The sequence below is a fragment of the Musa acuminata genome, chromosome BXJ3-3 (assembly GCF_036884655.1).
Source record: "Musa acuminata AAA Group cultivar baxijiao chromosome BXJ3-3, Cavendish_Baxijiao_AAA, whole genome shotgun sequence".
NCBI lineage: Eukaryota > Viridiplantae > Streptophyta > Magnoliopsida > Zingiberales > Musaceae > Musa > Musa acuminata.
In genome coordinates, this window is record NC_088351.1 from 34,384,970 (window position 1) to 34,403,441 (window position 18,472).

At 39.8% G+C, this 18,472-nt stretch overlaps 2 protein-coding genes across 9 annotated transcripts; one reads left to right on the forward strand and one right to left on the reverse strand.

Moving 5' to 3' along the window:
* Positions 1 to 4,257: 4,257 nt before the first annotated feature.
* Positions 4,258 to 5,729, reverse strand: LOC103979000 (protein ABERRANT PANICLE ORGANIZATION 1). The gene has a single exon (XM_009394987.3). The coding sequence runs from the start codon at positions 5,581 to 5,583 to the stop codon at positions 4,258 to 4,260; it is 1,326 nt and encodes a 441-aa protein (XP_009393262.3). The 5' UTR covers positions 5,584 to 5,729.
* Positions 5,730 to 7,408: 1,679 nt separating this feature from the next.
* LOC108952326 (succinate-semialdehyde dehydrogenase, mitochondrial-like) lies at positions 7,409 to 13,040 on the forward strand. 8 transcript variants are annotated; one of them, XR_010495038.1, is made up of 5 exons: positions 7,415 to 7,639; positions 7,826 to 7,939; positions 8,057 to 8,197; positions 8,326 to 11,223; positions 11,891 to 13,032. XR_010495038.1 is itself a non-coding variant. In XM_018823289.2 (4 exons), the coding sequence occupies exons 1-4, from the start codon at positions 7,537 to 7,539 to the stop codon at positions 11,930 to 11,932; spliced, it is 231 nt and encodes a 76-aa protein (XP_018678834.2). In that variant the 5' UTR covers positions 7,415 to 7,536; the 3' UTR covers positions 11,933 to 13,040. The 8 variants fall into 8 exon arrangements, 1 of the variants encoding a protein (XP_018678834.2); XR_001977098.2 differs by having other exon boundaries at positions 8,326 to 8,385; XR_010495037.1 differs by having other exon boundaries at positions 8,326 to 8,385; positions 11,003 to 13,031.
* Positions 13,041 to 18,472: the final 5,432 nt, after the last annotated feature.

Sequence of the window (18,472 nt, forward strand, 5' to 3'; positions counted from 1 at the left end):
AATGTTTCCTCTGCATTTGAGTATTTTTGATCAATCAAATTGTTTTAAAGTTGATATTGAGGATATTTCTACACTTTGGCATCTTAGATATGCTCATTTAAATTTTGAGGCTTTGAAACTTCTAGAAAAGTATAATATGGTGACAGGAATGCCAAAAATTGATCGCCCAGCAAAACTATGTGAAGTATGTGTCATGGGTAAACAAGAAAGAAAGCCTTTCAAAGTGAGAAGGACAAAAAGAGCATGGAATCGACTTGATCTGGTACACTCAGATGTTTGTGGCCCTATTAATCCAGTAACACTTGGAGGAAGCAGGTATTTTCTTACATTTACTGATGATCATAGTGGCAAAACTTGGGTTTACATGTTAAAAGAAAAGAAAGAAGTTTTAAGCAAATTCAAAGAATTTAAGGATTTGGTTGAAAGACAAAGTTGTTGTAAGATTAAATGTTTAAGAACAGATAGAGGTGGTGAATATATATCAAATGAATTTGAAAGTTTTTGTAGAAATAATGGAATTCTACATCAATTCACCATGCCATACACACCTCAACAAAATGGTGTCTCGGAAAGAAAAAATAGGACTATCCTTAATATGGTCCGATGCATGTTAAAGGAAAGAAAAATTCCGAAAGAATTTTGGGGTGATGCTGTTGCTTGTGCAGTTTATTTGCTTAACAGGTTTCCGACAAAGCGAATTGGTAATGTTACACCAGAAGAAGCATGGAGCTTACAGAAACCAAGAGTTGATCATTTGAGGATTTTTGGAAGTGTTGCATTTGCCAAAATACCAGAAGAGAAGAGAACAAAATTGGAGGATAAAAGTCAAAAATGCATTTTGCTAGGTTATCCAGAAAATTCCAGTGGTTACAAACTCTACAATCCTATCACAAATAAAGTTGTGATGTCAAGAGATGTTGAGTTTGATGAACAACAGATTTGGAACTGGAAAAGTGATGAGCAGCATAAGAATGCTGTAGTTTCAGAAGAAGATGATACAATACAAGCAAGCACCGAAGTGGCTGTGCCGGAATCATCACCCAGATCAGCTAGGTTACATGATTCAAGAAGTCCAATTATAAGAAGGACTAGACCTATTCAGGATCTATATGATGTGACTCGAAGGATCGATACTAACAATGATGAACTTTCTTTATTTTGTCTTTTTGCAGGATATGATCCATTAACCTTCGAAGAAGCTTATAGAGATGAAAAATGGCGACAAGCTATGAATGAAGAGATTCATGCCATTAACAAAAATAATACATGGGAGCTTACTACACTTCCAGAAGACCACCAAGCTATCGGTGTTAAGTGGATCTTCAAAACAAAAAGAAATGCAAAAGGAGAGGTGGAAAAATACAAGGCCAGATTGATTGCAAAGGGATATAAACAACAATATGGGATTGACTATGAAGAAGTATTTGCGCCAGTTGCTCGATTGGAGACAGTAAGATTACTTATCTCTCTAGCAGCTCAAATGAAATGGAAGATTTTACAAATGGATGTCAAATCAGCATTTCTTAATGGAGTTCTTGAAGAAGAGGTATATATTCAACAACCCCCTGGTTTTATTATTCAAGAACAAGAAGACAAAGTATACAAGTTAAAGAGAGCTCTTTATGGGCTTAAACAAGCCCCACGAGCATGGAATTCTCGAATAGATACTTATTTTATTCAAAATGGTTTTTCTAAATGTCCACATGAACATGCTCTCTATACGAAATCTAACTCTAATGGAGATATCTTATTTGTATGCCTGTACGTAGATGATTTAATATTTACAGGCAATAGTAGCTCCATGATTATAGATTTTAAGCACTCTATGAAAAAGGAGTTTGAGATGACTGACTTGGGCTTAATGACTTATTTCCTTGGTATCGAAGTTATACAAGATAATGAAGGAATTTTTATCTCACAAGAAAATTATGCAAAGGAGGTTTTAAAGAAGTTTTCCATGGAAGATTGTCATCCTACAGATACACCTGTTGAATATGGCACTAAGTTGACCAAGGAAGGTGAAGGTACATACATTAATCCAACTTATTATAAAAGTCTAGTTGGATGTTTAAGATATTTGACATGCACTCGACCAGATATACTATTTGGAGTTGGTTTAATAAGTAGATTTATGGAAGTTCCAAAGACATCTCATTTAAATGTCGCTAAAAGAATTTTGCGATATATCAAAGGAACAATTGAGTATGGAATATTCTATTCATCATCTAAAAAGTTGGAGCTCATTGGATATAGTGACAGTGATTGGGCCGGAAGCTACGATGATCGGAAAAGTACAACTGGATTTGTATTTTATTTTGGTGAAGCTACATTCACTTGGTCTTCAAAAAAGCAACGAATCGTTGCTCTATCAAGTTGTGAAGCAGAATATATAGCAGCTTCTTCTAGTGTTTGTCATGCGATATGGCTAAGAAGATTACTCCAAGAACTTCATATGCCACAAGAGAAGTCAACCAAGATTTATGTTGATAACAAATCAGCTATTGCCTTAGCCAAGAATCCAGTCTATCATGAAAGATCGAAGCATATCGATACAAGATTTCATTTCATAAGAGATCATATCAAAAATAAAGAAGTGGAGATACATCATGTCAAGACAAGTGAACAAGTGGCTGATATATTCACAAAACCTCTTAAATTTGAAATATTTCAACAACTTCGAAAGAAACTTGGCATGATAGATGGAACAAGTTTAAGGGGGGAGAATGTTGGAATTAAACTTGTTCAAGTATCATAAAGAGATTCATTTCATCAAAAGAGGTTCATTGCATCAAGAGGGAGATTCAATACATCAAGAAGAAAAAATGGATTAAAAGTCTATGGAAGGACAAGTCAAATTGGTTATTGGTTCTTGAAAGGGTTTCTTGAAAGAGAATGATTCATCTTGAATACAATTAATATAATGTATCTTTGGGAACTATATAAACCCCATATGTTGGGTCATGAGTCAATAGAGTTTCTGAAATTGTAAAAGTGTGTTTCTTGAGAGAAATATAGAAGATTAAAGTTTGTCATACTCTTCCTCTGTTTGATATCTCTATCCCCTCTTCCTATCAACATCAACAATCGGCTCGTGTAGAGGACTGAGCAGATCAATGTTCTCCTTTATGTTAGGGTTTGGGATTATTGATAAGCTGCGCGAATCATGGCGTCTCGGCTTTGCCTCATCCCTTTGAGATCACTCGGAGCAGGAAGCCTTGGATTGGTAGGTTCGACGATCTCTACAAGAAGAGATAGGTGGTGGGCGGAACTCTGATTTGGTAAAGCTTGGAGTGATTGCACATTCTGTCGATTGCGGTAGACGCATCGGTAGGCAAAGCGAGTATCTCCCATTGCACCCATGCCGATCATCAAGCAGTGTGCAGCTGGTAGAGTTCTTTGTAGGTTGACTGAGATCAACATGTACTTTTTTTTCTTTATTGGTTGTTGTGATCAATCTGGATCGAGATGCTCATTATATGGGTATAAGATCACTACTTTTTGGTCTGCTATCTCTGTAGATGAGGTGCTCATCTTTTGTTTTTTGTTTGTAGTATGGTTTGTCCCAACAGTCAGAAGGTTCTGCATCAAGGTTCTCTCTCTAATTCCATCGATCCTGTGTCTGTGCCAGGTGCAGTCAAGGTGCGTCCCAGACCTTTTTATTTCTCATGCATGTGACTGTAAGATTCTTCCTCTTCTGTATCAAAAAAGAGTCCCTTGTACTGAACTGCAGAAAGCCATGGGCATCATCAAAAGACGAAAGAGAAAGCGTATCCCCATCAACCCCTCACCAGCAACAAACCAACAGTAGACTTCCATTACAACCTTACTAAGTTAACACAACAGCAACTACATCAGCCACCACTACTACTACTAGCTGAGAGCCCCCACCACGGCTGCTCCTGCTCTCCAAAAGGCAAACACCGCCAACAAACCCCACTGCCAAATACCTCCGACCGTCCAACGACCTCCATGCAAACTACAATCTCTCTCTCTCTCTCTCTCTCTCTCTCTCTCTCTCTCTCTCTCGCTCCCTCTTCCTCTCTCTCTCTCTCTCTCTCTCTCTCTCTCTCTATACTCTCACTATCACAACAAGATCCTACTGGTACTACACCCCTAGCTAGTAGTTGATTCATGGATCATGAACTTAACTACTCTAGCAACTAAATCAACAGACCGAACTCACTCTATTGCGTGCTACTTCTACTGCTGCTGCTACTATTACAACTAGTATCGTCACAGGTACTACTAGCTAGTTCGTTAGCCACTGAAACCTTGGAATGGAATGAAGGAAGATGAGTCGAGGAGCGCCATGCACGGGGTGGCCAGGCGAGGCTCGTAGGCGAAGCCACGCAGGCCGCCGCAGCCGCTGGTGCTGCTGCCGCCGCCGTGGAGGAAGCGGCATGGCGGAGCCCACCGCCACTCCTTGCGATAGAAGTCGAACAGCAGCACGTTGTTGGACCCCTTGATCGTGATGGCGAGGAAGTCGCCGTGGCCGACGCACTCGAACCCACGCCCGCCCTCCGCCTCGCTGAATTGAGCGTGCACGTCGTGGGGCATCCTGTCGATCTCCGCCCAGGCGCGGCCGCACGGCTGCAGCGCCCACATCCTCACGCTGCGCGGCACGCTCAGCTTGCTCTTCTCGACCGCCGCAACTAGCACCACCCTCCCGCCGCCGCACTCCACTATGCTGGGGGAGCGCAGGAAGCGCCGCATGGGCGGCTGGATCTTCTCCCACGCGTTCGTGCCCACGTCGTAGGCCATCACGCCGAAGGGGCCGCAGCTCATGCAGTAGAAGCGCCCCGCGGCGTACGCCATCCTCCCCGGCTCGAAGCTGCACAACCGCGGGAGCGCGCTCCCCGTCGCCCACGGCGAGTAGAACCCGGTTACGCCGTCGGCGTGGAAGCACTCGGCGGTGAGGTTCTTGACGGCGAAGGGCGATATCATGTCGTCGCCGGCTACCACAGCGCTGATGGAGGACGGGCCGACGGTGAGGCCGACCGTCGGAAACAAGCGAGGCGTCGGCGTCGGGGGGAGCTGCGAAGCTAACTTGGAGAGGAGGTTGCAGAGGACCAGCGTCTTGGAGCCGGCGTCGTCAGAGATGAAGCAGAGGACGCCGTGGGAGGAGGCGGCGGGGGAGAAGCCGGGAGGGATGATGGTGCCGAGAGGGATACGGTGCCAAGAGTTGGAGACGGGGTCGAGGAGCAGCGCGGGGGCCGGCGGCGGCCTGTTGGCGGTGGAGGTGGTGGTGGTGGCGGCGGCGGCAGGGGAGGAGGAGGAGGACGACGACGATGACGACGCCGCGGAGGTGGAGTACAGTGGGGGTTTGGAGGGGAGGAGGAAGAAGGCGAAGCAAGGGAGGGTGGGAGCGAGGCGGAGGTGGAGTTCAAGAAAGCTGTCGGAAAATACGAGGGCGTACCAGCGCTTGCAGACGGCGCGGGCGCGGAAGAAGGTTGCCGGCGGGAGGAAAGCGAGCACGCGGTCGACCAGGCCCTGCGGGAGGTGGCGCCAGATGCGAGGGTCCATAGGGATAGCGCTGGAGGAGGAGGTGGCGGCGGTCATGGCAGCAGCGAAAGCCTCCTCCATCGCCCTCTGCGCAAGCTACCTAGCGATGGAACACGAGGAGCGATGAAGTGGTGCAACTGCAGGTGCTTGGATGATCACCCCTGTGTGCCCTTGAGTGTGAAGACTGATGGGGGAATAGTATATAACATAGAAGGAAGAAAGAGAGAGAGAAGTATGGTTTCTGTGTGGTGTTATCAATCCATCTCATCATCTCATCTCACATGCGCCGGTGAAGGACGGATTAAGGGACAAAAGAAACAGTGACGGTGAGAGTATATTTATATGTGGTGTGCCGTTGACGTGAAAAGACAATTCAATTGAATCAGATCGTTGAGACAGGACAAAAGATAACTATAGAATTATAATAACACGGGTCAATCTTATATATATATATATATATATATATATATAATAACAATAATAATAATAATAATAATAATAATAATAATAATAACAATAAATATGAACATGAGCTGAGCATCGTTCAACTTTAGGTGGATGACGATGATAATGTCACATGAATCGAGGATAAACCAATGCATAACCAAAACAATAATTTCAATAATCATTAACTATTATCCTTAGATTGAAAATTATAATTTAATATTAGAATTATAAAGCACAAACTAAATTGAATTCATATTCATCTCCCAAGGCTAAATGACTATGTAAAAGATTGATACCAAAATGCATAATGTGTGGATTGATGTATACGGACAAGGAATGCCTTTTTTTTTTAAGGAAAAAAAACTATATAAAGAAGAAAATACATCAGATAGGTAAGGAGAAGCTAAAGAATCGTACCTCCAAAAGAAGGAGACCAAGTGGATTCTCCCAAACAAAACAAAACAAAACATATATATATATATATATTAAGGCAGGCGGAAATGTAGCTTTAAGAGGAAGTGTGGGTTAGAACAAGAAGAGATCGAGAGAAGTAAGAGATAAGATAAGCTTCTGTGATGAGTTGGGTTTGCAGGAGCTCAGAGGATCTGCAGCCGTGGTGCATCAAAGAGATCATCTCCGAGGAGGAGAAGATAAAAAGAAAGGAAAAAGAGAAAAGGGAGAAGGGTGGTGGTGGCGGTGGCGGTGCTAAGGCCTGGATTCATATGTCCAATCCTGTGTTGAGGCTGAGGCAATGGGGGTTGACGGGGCACTGCGCTGCTACTTTGGCGTCAGGGGGTGCCGAAGGACTGAAGCAGACACAGAGAGAGAGAGAGAGAGAGAGAGAGAGTGTGTGTGTGTGCAATGTCCATCACCGGTCACCTTTCCTTCCCCTACTCCTGTGGGTTGCTATATTTGTTATGTGGAGCCGCTGCAGCCCCCGCTTTGCCGCTTTCTTTATGGTTGGTTCCCATGGCTCATCGACGACATTGATGTGTGTGTTAGGGGGAGGGGGGAACAGTGCCCATCTCTCACCTCAGCCACTCACTCCCATTGGATTCAACCAAGCCTACGCTTTGCAAAGCCCATGAACAGCAGCAGCACTTTCTTGCCCCATATCCATCTACCACCTGCCTAAAACCTTTGACTCTCTTGCTTTATAGAGTCAAAAATTACTTGAACATGCCTATCCTTGCACACCAGTGAAAAGATATATATATATATATATAATCTTTGGTGTGATGCTTTTGTGTTCTCTAACCATCTACCATATTCACACATCTAAACGAGTCCAAACTGAGTCAACTCAGCATTTAAGGGTGTGTACATGTAAAAAGCATCTAAACATCGTGACCATCGGATAAGCAGATCCGAGATCATTGGATAAACATGCATCAGCGTTTGCCAACGCATACATATCAAACACATTGATGGTCGCATATCCATTTCATCAGGGAGAGAAGTCACTACATCTGTACACGTCGGACGGACAGACGATTTCAAACCACCCCGCCGTCTCTTGAATCGAGGAAGAAGGGGGAGAGTGCGGAGAGCGTCTTGCTTTGCCCTCGACGACTCCGTCCGAGCTCGATGGTGATGCTCCGCGTGGGTGCCCTTGGCCGCGACCTTCCTCCTCCCCTCCGTCCTCTCTGCCGCCGGGCAACCGATCCCGCCTTCTCTCGATTCTCTCGTCGTAAATCGCCAGATCTTGGGCCCTTCTCTTTCTTGACCCATCTTTCCTCCTTTTGCGGTTCTTCTTCAATCTCGTCCTGTTGTTTTGGTTCCTGATTGGTTTCCATCGATAAAATCTTTCCTTAATCTTGTCCTTTAGTTTTTTTCTTGACTTGATCTAAGCGTTACGGTTTTGGTTGGTGGCCAGATGAGCGTGGAACTACACGTAGCCGTTGATCGATTGAGGAAATCGGGACTGTTGAGGTCCCAGGGGTTTGTCGGCGGCAAGTGGATCGATGCCTACGACGGCATGACCCTTCAGGTACCTCTCGAGGCGTATGCCTTCTTGTTTCCGATTCTTGAAGGTGTTCCTGTTTTTCTTGGAGTCGATGTTCCAATGGTGTGCCTTCTAATTGTATGGACGATGAATTGGTTGAAGGTGTGAACATTGAGGGCGGTCCATGTGGTAATTTAATCGAAATACAGTCAGGGAATTGGCCATTACCAAAAACCAAGAACCATGTTGGAATCTGGAAAGAAAATCTCACGACCAAACTCATCTTGTTTCTGATTCTTGAAGGTGTTCTTGTTTTCTCAGAGTTGATCTTCTTACATGCGTTTTTTTTTCCTTCCTAGTTGTACGGATCTGTGAAGGAATAATAGAAGGAGCCTAAGAAATGAAGACTAAGACTTTTCTTATTTTCGTAGGTACAAAATCCTGCTACTGGTGATGTTATCACTAGTGTTCCATGCATGGGCAAGGACGAGGTACCTGATGCAATATCCTCTGCATACAGTACATTTACTAGTAAAAAATATTAAAAGCTTTCTTTAAAATGATACAAAGAAACATTGAAGCTGTTTAATACATAGGGTTTCTATTTTCTAATGCTAGGTTAGACCTTTGAGTTTCTGATATTATCATGTTTTATTGTTAATACATTTCAGAACATATTCTGCATGCTCTTATGATTTGGAAAATGCGTATGTACTCTAGGTGATGTTTATTGGGCATTGGTGGTGTTGGCAAATTTTACCATATCATGACTATTTGTTTATGAGGGTGCGTTTTTAGTGCAGATATTAGTGCAAGTTGGTTAATTGCCTGGTGGGTGAATATTGACCCAAGCCTTTAGTACATATACCCTGCTCTTGTTATGTCACTGTCATAATTATTGGCTGATTTAATAGTGTCTCTCGTTTGTTTGTCCTAATAGGTTATCTAATTCACACACACTGAAGATGAATAATTATTGTAAAATCATAAGTTTCAAGGTCTAGCTGCAGGGAAATGATCCTCCTTTGGTTTTGGATACTTATTTACTCAAATGTGAGAAGTTGATATATCTTCATGTAGTTGCTTGTTGGATAATTTAGACTTTCACCTTCAGATGATAACAAAATGCTATTATTTATGCTTTTTTCTAGTAAAAGAAGGTTGTTTTGACTATGCAACTAATTTTGTAGATTGAGGGCAACCTAACAGGGAGATGAATCAGATTTTTCAATTAGAAAGTAGAAGTTAACACTGATTTTGGTCACAACAAATAGGATGACAAGAAATTAAGCATTAGCGAATACCTTTGGATAAACAAGAGAATAAAATGAGATACATATAGAGAAAAAAAGTCAGTTATATGGGTAATTGGCTACACCCAGCTTCTTTATTCCAAGATCTCCTATATCATTTTTTTTCAAAAGGATAAAATCATTTTACTTTTAACAACCTCTTATGATAAACCATGCCCCTTGGAGCACAAAATACACCAAGACCTGGCGGCCCAATCTTGCCCCCATATCATTGAAGTTTTAGTAGTTGTAGTAAAATTTGCTAATCAGTGAGCACTACAATTAGCCTCACAAAATACATGAATGAATTTGTATTCAGGAAATTCATCAGATAGACTTAAATTATACATAAAACAGTTTAAAAGGACCCCAGGGGATCTGTTCAAAATTTATCAGCTTCTTAGCATTAGATTCCACTACCAATCTTGAGATATCCAGGCTAATAGCACACTCCAGTCCCAGCTATAATTTTATAGCCATTAGCTCAGCTCTCTAGCTGTTTCCCTTGGAAAATAGGCTCCTCCAGCGAGCAAGATCTGTATATGAAAATTTTTCCTTTTGCCCATTGTTTTATCACGTGTATCAGGGATTAAATTCTTGCATATTTTCTCCAATTTTTAATGAAAAATTCATATGGGGTTTTTTACTTCTACATAACAGAAGCACTCAACAAAAAAGAAATAAAAGAAGGCTCCGAGTAGAAAAACAAGTGCCAAAAAGATGCTAAGAAGAGCGTATATTAAGTAAATTTTAAGATTTGTTATCAACGAGAAATTGAGATCACACTAAAAGAATAAGGGGGATATTAAATGTTTACTCAAGTTATGTAGGAGTTGAGCTAACGAGCCACAAACTATGGAAATTTGAGAGAGTGATGGAATGAAAAACCACTCGGTTCAGATGGGTTGAAAAATCAGAATAAACTGATTGACCCGATTGATTTTTGGATAACCCGCACGAATTGACTTGGTTAAATAAATCGATCCGGATTTATAATATAGCAAAAGATTACTTAAATATCCTAGCTGAAACCTTTTCTATTATTTGTTTAAGAGAGCATTTATATCAATCATGAAATTAGAGTTTACATGAGAAATAAATTAAAATCAATCCAGTTTAGTATAATTACCAACAATATTTATGTTTATAATGTTGATTAATATTATCAAATTTATTAATTGTATATATTTTTGAATTAGTTATAATATTTTAGATTTTTATTATGTATAATTTTTACTCGATATATTTTAAAATATTCTTTAATTAAACATGTGGTCCAGCCAATTGACCCATCAATTCGACCAGTGACCTAGGGATGCAAAACTTGATCGAGTTGCTTTGGTTGTGATAACTATGCTTGGAGTTACCGGTAAAGATAGAATCTAAATATTTATAAAATTCTGAAAAAAACTTTAAGATAGTATGAGCATGTCTATGGGGAGTCTATATAGCAGTGAGTAGGATAGACTAAAGAAATGTTTTGACAACCATATGATTTGTTTTTTTTTATATTATAAATCAGTGGTTTTATCCTCAATTTAGCTAACTGTTTGGAGACAATCCATGTGGCTAACCCCAAATAGTTGGGATGTGTAGTGTGCTGTTTGTTTTGTTGTTGTTCCTGTTAATGCTAGAAAAAGATATCCCAATCTGTTGATTAGATTCTTGAGTTTAGAACGATGTAATACATGATACAAATTTAAAGAGGCACTAAGTGGCCTTAACTTTTAAGAAAAATTAGTCATTAGTGACTCTGAAGATCATAGAAGCTATATTATAATTGACTGCAATATTATTTCTATGGATCACTTTGCAGCCAGTTGTGGATGAAATGGCCAGTTGACTGAACATTGCACCTTCTGAGCACTAGGATTGCTGTTGTGTGGGTTCCTACAACACATTGCACTAATCTAGTTGATCACATTTGTGCAAGAGTTGACTGCTCATACCGAAATTTTGGCAAATTCCTTATGAACCAGATCCAAGTTGTTACTCAAAGCTCTGATGGTTCATAAAGGATATAATGCATATTCTCAGGTTTGTTTAACTAAGGGTAGTACCTCTCTTTAATCTTTATTTACTTAAGGTGTTCAAGTTCATTAGAAAGTTTCCGAAATTGTGTTTTCAATGATTGTCATCAAAATAAATCTACACGAGATAAAAAGTGCCTCCAATGGCAATCCCATAATAATTTAACAGCCTGAAATTCCCATTTGTGAATACTGAGGGAATGTCTAAGATAAAGATTAGAAACTCTTAAATGTTTCTTTTCTATGTTAATCATTAGTATTTTGTTTGTTGAATTTGGTTCGAAGTTAATAGGTCACTATTTTATTGCCACTAATTTTAGTCCAAAACAGTAGTTTAAGTCAATGAGGAAGCACAAAGTGATGTTTAAACTTGATCATTAGTTTTTTGTATATTTAATTTGTCGTTATTGTCTTACCGAGCTCTTCAAGTTTAGTGTCTTCAACTACTTTTTCATGATTGAATACTTTTTGCTCGTAAAGGATCTTTCAAATATCATTCAGGCCTCCATGGTTTTTTAAACTCATAGTAAATCAATAGAAACCAAAATCTTATATGAAATTCATCGAATTCTTCGCGTAATAGATAGTGATCTATGGAGAGTTGATAATGACTTTGTGGACTTAAGGATTGTAATTTTTACCAGATTTGTTTTATATGATGTTTCTCTTTGCAGCTTAGAGCAAATTCACTGCAAGTGACAGGAGCAAATTTCTGAGGAAATGGTAAAGATTATATGATGACCTACAATGAGATTTCATATATCGTAGATGTTCTATTATTGTAAAGGTTCGCGTCTTGATGCTTTATAATTAATAACAGATACAAGTGAAACCTAAAGATGGATATACTGTCAAGCAAGGGAACTTGTAGTATTGATCAGTAACAGGGCAATCTCGACAATTGTCGATCTGTACTGATCAGTAATCAACTAGTATATTGTTTTGACGATCAAAGTACATTATTTCGACCGTCAAATTTGATCGAAATTTTACCATTGGGTTTTCCTTTAGGTTTATTCGAGCCCCATTCTGTAGCATCTCCTCTTTCTCACTGTCGTTCTCTTGATTTTTTTTTAAATCTAAATATGGTCCGAGCTTGTGACCATATTTGTCTCCTTTGGAAGAAAACCTAAGTGGCTTCTCGCTCGATTGTTCCTCCTACTATTGCTCTCTTGATCGTCATGGTAGGAATTGGTTGTTTTATGGTAAGCTTTTGGTTGTGTTTCTTCTTCTCGAATTAATGTTTTCAGATATGATGGAACATAGAAGATGGAAGAAAATATAGAAGAGCCAACATTAACGAGTACTTTACAAACTTGCTTGTTGGATTGCTACAAGTATATAATGGGCCATCTTCGTTCATCCTGTAAATATTCCACACAATTATGGCCTTAGACACTGCTACGGAAGCACGTCCTCCAGCTTGGTTCTTTCGGTTGCCGGTGTCCATAGCGAAATCGACGACAAAGTGCTCTTCTTGTATTAATTATGCCTTTTCCAGAGTGGCATCATTGAGTTTGTCGGGATACGTAGGGTCTGGCGGGCTACCCTCGAGTCTTGCGCTCGCTAAGGAGTTCTAAAGCTTGAAATTAGTTAGTGTGTTGTGAGCTTGGTACTGGTTCGTTTTCATTATCATATATATAATTTGTTTTGGTTTTGGCTTTACGGGTAATCGATAGGATTGCAGCAATTGTATCTTTCCCAGCTTTTCGTTGGGCTGTGGCATTATTATAGTAATGGTTCGAGATTTCATAGGAAATATGAGTTTCAAAAATATTTTGAAGACTTTTTATGATTTAAGTTATCGTAACTACTATAGAAATATATGTGCTCGAGGATCAATTATAATTATATATAATATCTTGAGGTATTTAAAGTCTTGAGATGTGAGAGACATGATGTTATGGAAGAGAGAGATGAAGGGGGGAGGGAGTGAGAGATGGGATGTAGAGGAGGCGACGGTGAAGGGATAGTGCGAGGAGGAGGAAGTTGGTGATGGGGTGGAGGGTGTGTGGGAGTGGGGGATGGGGTGGAGGAGGTGGCAATGGGAGAGGTAGAGGGAGAGACGAGGATATGGATGACGGGGGTGAATGAAGGATGGTCGCCTCCTCCCTCCTCCATCTCCCTGTCCCTTCGCCTCACCACTCCCCCACTCCCTCCCCCTTCCTCGACCCCTCCCTCCTCATTCTCGTCCCCCACTCCCTCACTCTCTTCCCCCATCGACATGATCAACCTACCAAGAAACACCTCATGTGCACAACACCAATATAAAGCAAGAAGAAAATGAACCCTCGATACCAATTTAAAGCAAGGAGAGAAGAGCCTCGATGATCCAAAGAATGACTCCTTCAAGAACAAGGATAGTTGACATAAAGAAAGAAAAGAAGAACTTTGATCCATTGATGATTCGTTCCAACCAATTGTCTAAAGAAATTGAAAGTCTCATGCAACATCATATGTTAGGAACTAGAAATTGAGAGGGGCAAACAAAAACAAAAGGACATTCAAGAAATCAATGTAACACCCACTAAATGCAACCAAGAAAGGTATAACAAAATCCACCGACATCAAACAAAAAGAAAATGAACCTTTAAGAATCAAATAAGAGGAAAGAGGGCTCTCGATGATCCAAAATAGCACCTCGTTTCTTGATTATTGTTTCTTGCAAACTAAATCGCGATCAATAAGAGAGCCAAGTGAAGGCTCGAGAAACGAGGGGTTTGGGAAGAAATCGAGATCGTCGTGATTAAACATCTAAGAAATGCCTCATCTATGTAGCATGCGTATAATATAAGAAGAATAACAACCTTCAAGAAACAAATGGCGATGAGAGGATGACTTTGATGGTTGATGTCACGACCTGAATTTGATGAGCTAACTAGCTAATAACTCTATTTCGACCATTTAACCACGGATCAAAATGCTTAAGTAAAAATTGTTACATTCATCAGACCTATATAAGCTAATCATAGTTATTGCCGACTTCCGAAATGGGACTAAGTAGGGTGTTACAGTTGAGATAGGCCTCATTTTCCCTATTATCATCCCATGTGAATACGATTTTACATGCAAAATCATGCATGGGAGCACCAAATTATATGACGGATATGTGAAGAAGGCAAGAGCATATGCCCCATGATTTCATAAACAAAGAAGACGAAGGGGGGAGAGGAGAGGAGATGAGTGAGAAATCAAATCAAATCAAACATTTGTTTAAGTTCAAAGAGCTTATATAATGGGCCATCCAGCGGGACTTGGCTGATTAACCAAACTTACGATTCAAGTCCCGTAGAGGAGGGAGGAGGTGAGGGGGAGGGAGTGGAGGATGACCACCCCCGCCCACCCCCCCCCCCCACCCTTCTGCCTCTCTCGTCTGTCTCCTCGTCTCTCTCTACCTTGTCTAAAGGAGAGGAGAAGAAAGGAAAAAAGCGAGAAATGAAATCAAATTAGACATTTGTTTAGGCCAGGACGGATTATATAGTTTGCTAATAAGATTTAGTGAATTAACTAAATTTATGATTTAAATCATGAATGTTAAGTAAGAGATAGTGTCTCAGATAATATATTATCTCATATAAGATATGAAAAATGAAATGTTTTTCTATGGTGGAATACATATTTCTATGGCAAATGAAATGTTTAGGGAAAATATAAAGGAAACATATATCATATAAGATATGAAAAAATGACCAACAGCAAATATATGATAATAGTTAATTATTTAGTGAAGGGGAAAATATATGTTGATACAATATAAATCCTCGATCAAAGTCACAAAAGAATATGATCCAAATTTCGAAATTGACCTTAAAAAAGATTAAAAAAAATCAATAGCTTAATTCTGAGATATTTTGCAAATTTATTTATTTTTTCTTTTTATTTTGCTACTTAAGATTAGAAACAATTGAAATGTGAAATAATCATCCTCAAAAGTTTTGGTTCTCTTCCCGACTTTTCCACACAAACATATAAACAAACGACTTGCGGGCGGACATCCACACTAACCCCCTCACTACTCAATATCTACAAGCGGAAACGATAAATAGTAAATGAAGAGGAATGATAACAGTGAGAACGGTACCTTTCTTCTCCACCATCCACGACGAGGAATCGTCGACCTTCATGTGTGACCTCGCAACCGAAGATCTTCATTTATCATATGAAGTGAGCGCTTGTCGACCTGGGTAAGGACGTCCTTCTTTGCAGCCCATCAGTCTTATCTCAATGCCCATTGGACCACAACAAGGATACAAACAGAGCAAATGACAAACAAATGCATATTACCTCTTCGATACATTACATCTTTTTACTTCACCAAAAACGTTTTAACTACCGATCTCTCTTTCTCTTTTATATATATATATATATATATATATATATATATATATATATATATATATATATATATATATATATATATATATATATATATATATATATATATATATATATATATATATATATATATATATGATATATTTTGGGTCCCAGTCACGTCACAACCGATGCCGCACCACATCACCACCAGATCAGCAAGAAAAGTACTCTCATGCGCATATGGTATTGTTTCGTGCATTCCGGGACGATGGCCGCACGAAGGTACTACCCCATCCCTCGGATATTGATCGTCGTGCCAAACCCACGTACGACCGATCCTCGCACAGTAGTATAAAAAGCCCCTGACCAACATCTAGTTAAGGGAGGAAAAAAAAAGAGAGAACCAAGCACTAACTTAAGCGTCGAAGGGCCAAAGTCAGGAATCATCCGACGAGGGCCTTTTTGTGTAGGAGTGCAAACATCCCTGGAAGCACAATCACCCCGACCAAGAGGCGTTCTCCTGAAGGCAACGCCAGCATCTATACCAAGAGGCACCTTCCTCAGACGGACGCGACATCTCGACCTGCGGGTGTAATCAACCTCGACAATCCGTTTGACTGATCATAGACTCCCGACATCGACCCGTAGACCTGGCCGTGCTGACTCATTAGCCACGATGCATCTGTTCACAAACAATATATATGCAAATGAAGCTTATTATTATTTATTATTAGGGTTGATAAATATTTTGGAATATGTCGATCTAAGTGTTTTAAGAGGACTCAAATTATTGTTTGATTATTCTATCCATATATCATGTATATTCTATAATATTCTCATGTATCACTAAGTTTTAATTGAGAGAGTACAATGCGAGAAAATAGTTTGAGTGCTTTGAAATTTTTTTCAAGAGTATCTAGACAAGATGAGACAAAGAGTATGAGTTCTTTAGGATTTACGTAGATTGATATATATAAAGAGAATCATACTTATCTTCGATAACTCAAGAGTCTTATGATTGATCTTGTACAATGTATAATTTGATTTTTTTTCATAGATATAGATAAAAAATTATCGAATCACGTTAATCTTGCATTGATGTTAGCTTATTTTTTTTTTTTGAACTTTTCTTTTATTTCGAGTTTTTAAATCCCGCACGACTCTTAGTTTGACGTGACATGCAATCTCCATTACCTCTTATTTACACAAAGTTTAGCCGATAGACGACCCCACGGAGAGAGAGATCGTTCATCATATCATATATCATATAGTAGGGAGAGAAGGATTCAAAGATCCAAAAGGTATAGTGGAAGAAAAAGCGACATATTGGACCCTTGCATGATCATCGATCAGCTCGTAGTGCTTGGAAAAAGCACGAAGCCATCGATTCGTATGTTCGCTAATTATTAATCTAATCATGATGAGTGCATCATTGGCGAAGTGTAGTATGAATGTTCACACTTGTTTGGCAACTGCATGGCCGTGGAAGATTAAACTAATGTTCTGATAACCAGGAAGATGGATTGGTATCATTAGGCATGACACCGAGGTTAGGTATGAGGAGAATCTAAAATAGCACACTAATGAATGAGTTAGTGCTGGTGATTGGATCCTCATCCCATCATCCACTAATGCAATTACAAGGTCAACTGTATACAAGAGTTTGAATATGCTCAAGATAGATATTGCTTGTATTTGATATAGCAAAAAAAATAAAATTAGTTTCTTCGAATTTTTGATGTATTCCTTAATTATTGATACATGAGTTTTGATTTTTTGTTTCGAGTTTTCTTCCCCCTCGGCAAATTACTATGGGAAGAAGAGAAGGATGATTGTAATGTAATTCTTGCGCATAATTAGTCAGATTTCTGTACTGATACCAATTAGGAGAAATACAAATCAACATCAATTAATTATCCAATCAAAGATCAAGGTAGGCTAATGATTAAACTAATTTTAGTGAGGTGCCAAACCCCAAAACTTTTGATCTACCAAGCGAGCCAAAGAAAGATAGGATTCAAGAGAGAGAGAGAGAGAGAGAATAGGGTGACCTAGAAGATATATAGGGCCTGCGTGGAGCTTGTTAGAAAAGACTGGCTACAATATTATAGACAAGGAATCGTTCTAAAGAGCATCTCCAAATGCGTGCTTGAAATCTAAGCTAACGTGGTTCGTGGATATCATTTGGAGCTTAATGAGCTAAAGGTTAAATGTCTCCTTTCCAAAGTGTATATATTTAAGTGGGGCACCTCTCTCTGCACGTGGATTTCATTAGCAATATTTACTTTCTTTTGTTTCTTGCTAAAGACTCCGAAACTTCCTACCTGAATGGAATGGAATGTGTGTATGCATGTAAGAGAGAGAGAGAGAGAGAGAGAGAGAGAGAGAGAGAGATCATGCATGCATCTGTCTCTATAGCCGCTTACTTGCACCCACTCATCGTAAACCATAGTTGAATGGGTGGGTTTACTCAATCTTGCTTTAGTTTGTAGGCAAAAGATTTCGTCAACCCGATTTGCCAGTAATGAGGATTTAATGTAGATTAGCACACCAACTTTTCCGAGGGTTTCAAGTTTATTACTAACTTGAACATGTATGTGATAGAGAGAGAGAGAGAGAGAGAGAGAGAGAGAGGAGCTGGTGGAGATGGTGATGCCAAAGTGAAGCCCTGTCCTTTAAGAATCTTCGCTTTATTTTAGAATACTCGGGAAAAGTGTATGTTGATATGAGTCACCACTCGAGTATTTCATGAATGATTTCTCTAGAGAAATCTAGAAAATATGAGGAGGAGGGACGATTTCATAGATACAGAAAAGTCCGAGTAATTTAGCATACAAGTTGATGATTTGTGTGTTTACTGGTTTATCTGAGAGCTAATCAATCAATCAAATCGATCGACAAGAATTAGTCGTCGAAGCCGTCCTCAGCTTTAAGTTTTT